Source organism: Hippocampus guttulatus, chromosome 2, assembly GCF_054856545.1.
Source record: "Hippocampus guttulatus isolate MCC_2025c chromosome 2, RoL_Hgut_1.0, whole genome shotgun sequence".
Classification (NCBI taxonomy): domain Eukaryota; kingdom Metazoa; phylum Chordata; class Actinopteri; order Syngnathiformes; family Syngnathidae; genus Hippocampus; species Hippocampus guttulatus.
The window spans coordinates 26,947,444-26,957,132 of record NC_141262.1 but is presented as its reverse complement, the minus strand read 5'-3'; the positions used below and the strand labels follow the sequence as shown (position 1 = coordinate 26,957,132).

Here is a 9,689-nt window from a genome sequence, read left to right as displayed (position 1 = left end):
AAATGGGCGTTTATATCTCCACGACGAAGCAGCTTTAAATCGAAATGCAGGTTGAGATGTTTTCCAAACGCTCCTTTTGTCCAGTGATAATTTTTCCGATTTCCTTGAACGTATCATGCCAGAGTACGCCCTGAACGAGAAAGTGAAAGAAGACTTGAAACCTACCAAGGTAGGTAGTCGCTAACCTATTGGACTCGGCAACGCGACCCAAAATGACTTTGAATATGCGAGCTGTAAAACAACAATATAATGGCTCTGTGTTGATTGATTTTTCCAGAATGGCCAACCAGGAAGTGGGAAGTTTGCTGGAGAAATGCCTCAGGGCGGCAGAGGCAAAAGCCTCCACTCAACTCACTGAGGCCGTGAGGCACAACTACTCCAGCGTCAGAGGTCTGACACACGAGGGCGCTGTTCCATCACAGCCGCGACTGATTCCATGCTTGTGTTCGTGTTGCAGATTCCCTGTGTGTGGAGCTGACTTTGCTTTTGCGGGAGGCCCTGGAAATGAGGTGGCCCTTTGTGCCTGAGAAGTGGCAGTACAAGCAGGCCATCAGCTCCGATGACAAGAGCAACTTGAGCGAGCTCGTCGGACAGCATCTACCTCAGCTCCTGGTGATGGGCGCACATTGTGACTCCGTCTCTCTCACTGCCCGAGACGTTGCTGCAATTGCAGCCAATGATCTGATCGGTCGCGGTGACTCAAAATGTTGCATGCTTACTATTGTGACATCTCATGAAACTAATTTCAACCCGAGTGAAGGTGTCATAATTATCGGTCACGTGGTCTCGCGGGTAAAGTGTTGATAAGTAGATGTTGCTGTGAAGTCATGGAGCTATTTGGTCTCCAGTAGGTCTCGGAGATGTCGCAACCAGTCGTTCTCAGATCGCCAACTCGTCTCCACGCCAGTGAGACGAGCCCTTGACTTTGCCCACATTTGCTATGTCACCAGAACGTCCTGGAGGCCGCGATCACGGCCCAGGAAGCGCAGGCGGCTCTCGCAGTGATCTTTTTGGTGGACCGCTTTCTCTACTGGACAGACGAGTCGGGGCAATTGTTGAAGATCTGCAAGCTGCTTCACAAACGCTACCCACACGCCCCGGTGGCCCCTCAGCTGATCATACGACAGGCCCGGGTGTACCTCAATTTAGGTGAATGAGCCTTGGCTGTACTCGTGCAGTTGAAAAATGCTGAATAACTGGAATCATCGTCTCTCCTTTAGGCAAACTGCAGAAGGCCGAGCACATATTGAGCCATCTTATCATCAACAGCGGGACCACGGGTGAACGCGCATTGAATGTCTTATAACGCAGCCCCTGTATAAACTTTTTTTTTTCTCCATCTTTTGGCAGGATGTTGGGTGTACCATTCGCAAAGTGACCGCGCTCTTGTGCAGGCTGTCAGCCTGCAAGTGCGTGGAATGGTTTTGCAAAAACTAGGTCTGATTCTTTTCTCCCGCTGTGTGTCAGTCGCCGCATTTTGACACCTCTGCGATGTAAATGCGCTCGCAGGCCTGTGGCCGGAGGCCGCGCAGCTCATCTGGGCTTCTCTGGTCGGGTACTACACGCTGCCTCAGCCTGATAAAAAGGTGACCCTGGCCCTTTTAGAATCCGCTTTGCGCGCCATAATTGACCCCCGCACTTGCGTTGACCTCACAGGGTATCGGGACCTCTCTTGGCATCCTCGCTAACATCCTGCTGTCCATGAATGATGAGGACTTCCATGCTTTTAAGACCACCCAAGACATTGATTTAGTAAGTGTAAATCCTGGCTGATTTTACTTTATTTTTAAAGGAATTGGACCAGTTGTACTTGCAGTATTTGTCTGCGTACGCAGACTTTGCTTGGCGACGCAACCCATCGCCTTTTGTCGGCAGCTAAGGCGGCCAAAATGGCGGTGGTATACAGCCAGTACACGTCGCTCTATGTGCTGACCAATGCGGTAGGTTTTATTGACACGACGGTGCAAGTGTGCTTAACTCATTCAGTACCAGTCAATTCTAGACCAAGTCTGAAAAGACGTTTAAAAACGTCTTTGGGAGTGAATGAGTTAATAGCCGGTGAGGCTTATTTCTCCTCCCCGTTGTAGACCGCCCTTGGGACCTGCTTGTTGTCGTACAGTTTTTCTGTGGCGTGCCCCCCAGCAAAGAGAACGTTCTTCCTCCGAGAGGCCAAGGAGGCCTTCGAAGTGGGCCTCCTCAGCAAAGCCGAGGGCGACGATGTCACCAGCAAGCAGGAGCTGCACACCTTCATCAAGGCGGCGTATTCGCTCGTCGTCACTCACAAATGGCTCGCCGCAGCCTCCGAGCTCGTGACGGGGGCGACGCGGGCTTGCCAAGAAGCTTTGGCGCGTTTTTACGATTACTCCCACGCGGACACCAAGGACAGGGGCGGCTTTTGTGCCGAAATCATGCGGCTGATGACCCGAGTCAAGCTGGAGTTGCGCGTGGAGCCGTTCGTCAATTCCGACAGCCGCTCTTTTATCCCCGATAGCTTCAGAGACGTGAATGACACCATGGTCGGCTTAACTTTGGACGGCTTCTCCAGAGTGCTGCAGAGATTTCTGAAGTATCACGCGTCGCTGTGTAAGACCACGGATGCCAAGTGTAAGGCTGGGAAGGAGGAGGTCGATGGAGCAAGGATGTTGTGCGTCACAGCATTCGGGACCACCGTGGATGTTCCCGACACTGAGTGCATCGCGGAGGCCTGGAAGCCTTCAAGAGAGGCGTCCTCCAATGTCTCTCGACCGCCTGATCGCCGCTGGAGTGCCGCAAGTGCAAACAGCCTCGGCTCTTCCCGGAAGAAGCTCTCCTCGACGGGTTGCGGGTCAGGGAGATGGGCTGTTGGCGCCCCTGCGATCCCCTCGCCGCAAAGACCCGCGACCCGCTTTTCCTCCTGTTCCAATCGCAGCTCTGACAGGTTTGAAATACTCGAAGCAGATATACCAACGGCGGACTCCGATGCCCCCGATGATGACCCCGGGCCGACGGGCCCATCAGCGGACGGACTACCGCGGTCCTTATCCCAGCTGATACTCAGCTCAAGCTCTCTCAGCAACAGTTTTGGCTCCAAATCGTCATGGGAAAACATTTCAGCGGGCCCGAGATCATCCCGGTTCGCCGGAAGCCGCCAGAGCAGCAAATCATCCGAGTCGAGCGGGAGCTTCTTTCTCATGAGAACGCAAGATTGCGAAATTAGTGATTCAGAATATGACCCCGCTTACGGGTGGGAATTTTTAGGCCTGCCCAAACCTCTGGAGACCCCTAAAGTAGATGCCGGCAGTTGCAACACCACGGAACCCTCCACGGAAGATTCTCATGGGACACCAGACGAATCGATCCTCGATGCTCAAACGTTGAACCCCCGGTGCAACGGCTGTCTCAAGAGAAACACCCCGGAGGTTGATCCGCTGAGGCAGTACGACTTGTCCCTGGAGGACTACCGCAGCCTCCTGGCTGGGGTTTGCCACGAATGTCTGCTGAAGAGACTGAGCGGCGACAAGAAGTTCAAACTTGAGCAGTACGGCACGGCCCACAGTAAGTTTCAAGTCCAAACTTCATACGTTGCTCTGTCCACGCCCATCCCGCCGATCGCAACGATTATCGCCTCTGCCAGATGCTCTACATTTAAAGTTCTCCAAAGCCTTGGGACTATGGACCGCGAGGGAGACCTGCACCTATATTGGCGAGTCAATGGGCTTGCACGGCACTCACAGAACCGCCATCTGGGTCCAGTTCTTACACCAGGAAGAACGGCTGAGCAGGTGTGCAGAGAAAATCAAATACACGGGTCGTCTCGGCAATGACATCCGACTTTGTGCCAATCCGCAGTTACGTCGGGAAGGACTACCGGAAGCCGACGCAGATCCAGTTTCACCTGAGAGACGTGGAGAGGCAAATGACGGCCCAGTATTACGTGACGGAATTCAACAAGAGCCTCTACGACAAGGAGGTCATGGCCCAGATGTTCTTCCTACCCTCAGAGGCGCTGTTGGTAAGCCCAAACCACGCCCGCAAAGCACGTCATGCAAAATAGCGCGCCTTTTCGTCTGTGCCCGTGAGCAGATTCTGGATGGAGATGTCATCGCGGGCTGCATCACCGTGGAGCCCTACATGCTAGGCCGATTTGTCAAACTCACCAACAACATCAAAAAGAAGAACGACGCTCTCCCTGCGACGGAATACGGCCTGGCCTTCGGACATTTTACCTACCTGCACTCCAACGGCCAGGACGTGGTTGTGGACTTGCAAGGTCTGTGGGGGGCGAAAACTGGACTTTTGAAGTTATAAAACAACAAATACTTTTCTGTTCTCCCAGGGTGGGTGACGGCCAACGGCAAAGGGCTGACGTACCTCACCGACCCCCAGATACACTCCACCAGAACCCCCCGCGGCCCTTCCAACCTCGCCCACGGGGGCATCGCTTCCTTCCTACGGGAGCAACACGGACCGGAGTGCAACAGCGTTTGCCGGCTCCTCGACCTGCCGCCGGTGCCCAAACAGTCACAGTGAGGCAGCAGTAATTCAAGCCTTCCTTGATGTTGTTTCTAACACTGACGCTCAAATCAATAAAAATGGTGATGAAAGATTATTCACATGTGAGGTTCCATCCATCCGTCCATTTTCTGATCCGCTTATCCTCACAAGTGTCGCGGGGGGTGCTGGAGCCTATCCCAGCTGTTTTCGGGCAGTAGGCAGGGGGACACCCTGAACCGGTTGCCATTGGGACAATTCAGAGCAGAGCTCATTTTTGTCGGGGGCCACGTTTTAGTTACCGTTTCCCTTGGAGGGCCATTATGACTGAAAGCATATTTTAAAAAAGTCAATAATAAAGGTTTATTCAACTATTCTTTTCGTAACTGTAATGATAATTACAGTAAGCTTCGTGGGTCATGGGTAATTGGTAACAAGAAAATGCTGACAATATGTCTCTTATTTATTACATATCAGAATTTAAAATTTTGGTCAAGATCATGGAAGTTCACAAGCTTGATTTTTTTGCGGGCCACATAAAATGATGTGGCGGGCCAAATCTAGCCCCCATACCTCGAGTTTGACACCTGTTGTTTAAAGTGTTCCATGAGCCTGCCATGCATGTTTTTGGAATGTGGGAGGTAAGTGGAGTACCCGGAGAAAACCCACACAGGCACGGGGAGAACATGTAAAATCCACACAGGAAGGTCAAACCCACGACCTCTGCACTGTGAGGTCAACGTGCTAACCACTCACTCACCGGGCCACCACATCTGAGGTTGTCAGGCAAGGCAAAATATCCTGCCATTGTGTTTATGGGATCATCCATGTTTACTTGGTATTGTTTTTCAACATGGAACTAGTGATTACCACTGTGTGTTAGCCTCACAAATACTTTTGAGTTGTGGTCTGACTGGTTTGAGCTCCCAGGAATCTCCCGGCCCACACAAACTAGAAGCAAAAGTCGCCTGAATGTGACCTGAATACATGTTCAGTGTACTGCATAACACACCCACACACGCACGCACGCACACAATCACTAGTCGTCATGTGATTTCTTTATCAGCGCTGATTGACCTTGTTGTCATTGTGTCACACTTACTCCTCGTCATGTGATTTCCAACTAATAAAATGTAGTCTGACTGTATGCTCATCCAGAAAAAACATCACAGGTGGTGGTGTAAAAAAAAAAAAGAATAATAAATTCAACCTCTCCTTAAACTCTACCCAATGTATGCTTTGACCTCAGGTCCGTTGTGTTGAGAATAAATCAGGTGCGGGCAATCTATTTAGCACAGCGTGTCCTTCCGTGAATGTAATTTGAGTGGCTCAAATGTGTCTAGCCTGCGTGTGTTGTGATATGCCGGAGCTGATACTGAACTCTGCGCGAGAATTGTTGTGTCTTTTACTCGTAGTACGTAGAAAATGCTTCTTCGGCAACGAAAGGAACAGCCACCAGACCCACCAGCTAGCAATCAAAACACGGAAGCTAACAGCAAGTGTGGGCTGGTATCGGTTCCGCCATAAAAAAAGGAGGAGAATGGTGGAAGTATCACAGCTAGCAAGCTGTGATACTTCCACAAATGTAAATAGTTTTGTTCACGGGTCGTCACCGATGTGACTTCACGTTCCCACTTGAACAACATCCATGACCTTCTTGGCTTCCCATGACCCACGAAGCAACTCACACTCTGAATAGTTGAAATATAAGTGACTCGGCGGAATCCGTTTTTACAAGGCAGGTGGCAATTAAACGGCACGAAGAGGACGAACCTTATCCCAGTTTGTGCGCGCTTATAAGGAAGTGACTCCGCCTCACTCGCTTATTGTTCCCCGTGAGCAGCGACGGCGTGCAAACATGAAACTTTTAGTCGTGCTCGCGTGCTTCCTGGCGACATGCGTGGCCCAGAAGCCTCATCCGTGCGGTAAATATGCTGAGATTTTTTTTCCCCACTGCTTGCATTATATCTCTTATTTACTGTGTTCAACTTTGCTTTGCTTCTTCCCGACAGCGAGTCCTCCTCTTCTGAGCGGCCAACTCACTTTGGTACATTTTTTTTTTCATCTCAAGGTGTTGTCAAGGATTTCAATGAGCTCACTGAGATCTAATCTTTTTGTGTAGGCCACGCAGAACGAACAGCTTTGGGCTTTCGCCCGCTACCTGTATGACGCACTGGGACACAGGATCAGGCTCCAGGAAATGGGATTTTACCAGAATAAGTCTTTCACCTACGACGCTCTTCTTCTCTACAGAGAGGTCAGCCATGTGATGTCACTGCACCCGAGACGGTAAAAGATTTGAAAACGGAAAACCACACTCGGGACCGTCCTCTGTCCACCAGGCCGTCATGTACGAGATTAACCATCGAGACCACACGTGCAAGAAAAGAGCCCTGCGGGTCGACTTCCACCCGATTGAAGTCCCGAGAAACTCGACTCTTCTGGGCCAGGCCGTCGTGGGCAGCTCGTCGGGTCCGGGTCAGGGTCTGCTCGTCAACACGTGGGCAGGCAAGCTTCCTGACAATGGTGAGGGAGCAACTGCGGATGACAGCGCTTGGAAATAATCTTCAGAAGTCTCCCGTGTGGTCACTCTCTCTCTCATCTTTATCCTGCAGCGCCTTACTTTGTCACAGTGACCGAATTTGGATGCATTCCTGTCTCCACGTCCTACAGAACGTCGTCATTCGGATGGATGGTGACAAGGCAAGTCATCGATGAGGTCATTTGATATGTTTTGACGATAGCGTTGCTAATGTGGCTTATCTGGATCCCCCCCCCCCCCCCCCCCCACCGCCCCCCAACAGCTTCTTCAACAACGTCATTGGCATTTCCGACCCCAACCAGCTCAACCCACCGGAATTCTGCCAAGACGCGCTGGACGAGGAGCCCGTTGACTTCTTCAGCTTGTTTCACATGAAATGAGCGCATGTGCGAGGGAATGATTCGCCTCATCTATAATCATCCTGTGTTACACCGTGATGCTAATTTGGTCGTCCTCTTGTCTTGAATACAGCGTCTTTGCAGCTTTTTGAAGTGACCCAAAGTGGTCTTTTTTTTTTAATCAAATTTGCGTTAATTTGTTTGCTTTTGAACTGTGCTAACTCAATAAAAGAGCTTCAAAACAACGATTGCATCAATGAATTTCCATCAAGAACGTGCCCGGAAACATTTTATAGCTAAACTGATATTTTTATTTATTTATTTATTTTGCACCGCAAAACCAAGATCAGTCACCTATCAGTCAGTGTTGCACGGTTGTGACGGCGGGGGGGTCACCTGATAGCAGTAGTAACATACTCCTCTCCATTCCCCCACTTCCTGCACTGCGACACGTGAAGACCGGGCTTTCGTCTCCAGCCATACCAGCCTGGCATCTGGATCCTCGTCGGAAAACTGGAGCAGAGACCCCGAATGGCGCAGCACTTTCAAACATTGCTTCAGCACCAGGCCGGCGCTCCTTTTCCCTTCCTCGGATTTCAACAAGGCGTCCGTGGTGCCTTTGTCCACAATGAGATCCACACTGGTGGGACCAAAGTGTTTGTGCAGCTGCGTACAGTCCAGCTCCACAAAGTCCAGCTGGGAAGAATGGTTGCCAGGTCGGACTGCTTCAGCTCGCACGTGCTCCTGCATGAGCCGTACGGCCACGGGAGAAATGTCCCCACACGTGACCCGAACTGGCACGGGACAGCGCTGGTAAACAGATGGACCCAAAGCGGAAGTGCCGCAGCCCAAATCCAGGACTTGCAGCCTGGCATCGGGACTGGCCACGGTCTGTAATACAGGCATGATAAAGTTTTGCACTGTTTCAAAGCCAAAGAACCACTCAAAATTCTTGAACGTCTTGCGGCTGCTTTCAGCATAGAAGCGGTCCCAGGTAGCTTTTTTGTCCATGTTTTCAATCATTTCAGCTAGATGGACACACAGAAAGACAGGCAGGTTAGATTAGATTTACACCATAATAAATAGGGCCTGGCCGGCCGATTAAATCGGCCAGTTGCTGATTGTTTGTACCTTTATGTACTCTAACCATTTACAGCAGGTGTACAAAAGTAACATTGGTTCTATCCCATTTCTGTGAATCCTTAAAGACACAATGAAATGTGTTGGTATGGGCATGTCATTCAAAACAAAGCAAATCTTAAGTTTTACAAGCAATGCAAGGTGTGTAAGGAATTGACTTGGAAGAGATATTTTAAACACAACCTAAAGGTGGGCTTTTTTTAAAATATATAAAAACAAAGTGCAAGATAAATCAAACAAATGTATTAAATATGACACACATTCAACTCATGGTCATCCAAAGACACATCCGCCAATCATGAACACCCTTACAACTTCATTACAATGTTTGTTGCTGCCACTGGATATTTGTGTTTCATTGTGATTATATAGTGCGCTTTATACAAAATATGTATTTTATGAACACACTAAAAGAAGTATAATAAACATTGACACTAATGTAGTGCATTTTTAAAATAAAAATGCTATATTGGGATAAATAGGGAACCAAAACGTTCATTTTAACGATATAATTACAGTTGACCCGGTTATTCGCGGGGGAAAGGGACCTGGAAATACGTTATCCTGGGGGTCTTTCAGGTATTACATTTAATACACATAATATGAATTACTGTTAAGCAGGTTTTTAAAAATGTGTTGCACTTCCGTCAACAAAGTGCTATTAGCACATGAGCTAAAATAGCATTGCACGAGGTGCCGCGAGAGCACCAAAAAGGGCAGGACGCCCCAACAAAAGAACAAAATTAATACCGTTACGTCGTGAAACGTACAGCTAAGGGAAGAGTAAAGTCGTAAACATGCTGAAAATATCCTCGGCCTTGTCAAAAATGACTTCGCCAGCGGAGTCATAGCGACTTGTTGTCCGAGCTCCAGAGATATGGGGGCAGGAGGGCTGACTCGGATCTTTAATTAAAAACATGGACTACAAAATCCGTTGTTCGTGTTGGCCGATGAATAGACGATCTTCGTTGCGCGTCATTACCATGACGAAATTTGGTTTCTCCTTTATGATGATACGGAGGCGCATTTCCCTCACTTAAAAATTGTTTTTTTCCTGAGCAATTTTTGAGAGGGTTGTTTTCAAGTTTATGATCTACAAAAAATTCAGGTGGCATTCGTTTTTTTTAAAATGTTTTTAATGTTATTTTTGAATCTTTAAATGTATTCCCCAAAACAGAAGAAAAAAAATCTAACCACCC

The 9,689-nt window shown here is 49.2% G+C and overlaps 2 protein-coding genes across 3 annotated transcripts; one reads left to right on the top strand and one right to left on the bottom strand.

Moving 5' to 3' along the window:
- The first annotated feature begins 24 nt into the window (after positions 1-24).
- On the top strand, positions 25-7,595 carry alpk1 (alpha-kinase 1). The gene is made up of 20 exons (XM_086105116.1): positions 25-169; positions 278-390; positions 458-612; positions 951-1,149; positions 1,221-1,280; positions 1,351-1,437; positions 1,510-1,586; positions 1,657-1,752; positions 1,836-1,940; positions 2,088-3,534; positions 3,614-3,761; positions 3,829-3,991; positions 4,063-4,249; positions 4,316-4,461; positions 6,272-6,395; positions 6,483-6,517; positions 6,593-6,727; positions 6,813-6,996; positions 7,086-7,173; positions 7,275-7,595. The coding sequence occupies exons 2-20, from the start codon at positions 279-281 to the stop codon at positions 7,390-7,392; spliced, it is 3,666 nt and encodes a 1,221-aa protein (XP_085961242.1). The 5' UTR covers positions 25-169; position 278; the 3' UTR covers positions 7,393-7,595.
- A 43-nt stretch (positions 7,596-7,638) lies between these two features.
- On the bottom strand, positions 7,639-9,383 carry cskmt (citrate synthase lysine methyltransferase). Of its 2 annotated transcripts, none has more exons than XM_086105114.1 (2): positions 9,261-9,383; positions 7,639-8,378 (listed from the first exon to the last, which is right to left on the bottom strand). In XM_086105114.1, the coding sequence occupies exons 1-2, from the start codon at positions 9,337-9,339 to the stop codon at positions 7,708-7,710; spliced, it is 750 nt and encodes a 249-aa protein (XP_085961240.1). In that variant the 5' UTR covers positions 9,340-9,383; the 3' UTR covers positions 7,639-7,707. The 2 variants fall into 2 exon arrangements, with proteins under 2 accessions (XP_085961240.1, XP_085961241.1); XM_086105115.1 differs by having other exon boundaries at positions 9,241-9,355.
- Positions 9,384-9,689: the final 306 nt, after the last annotated feature.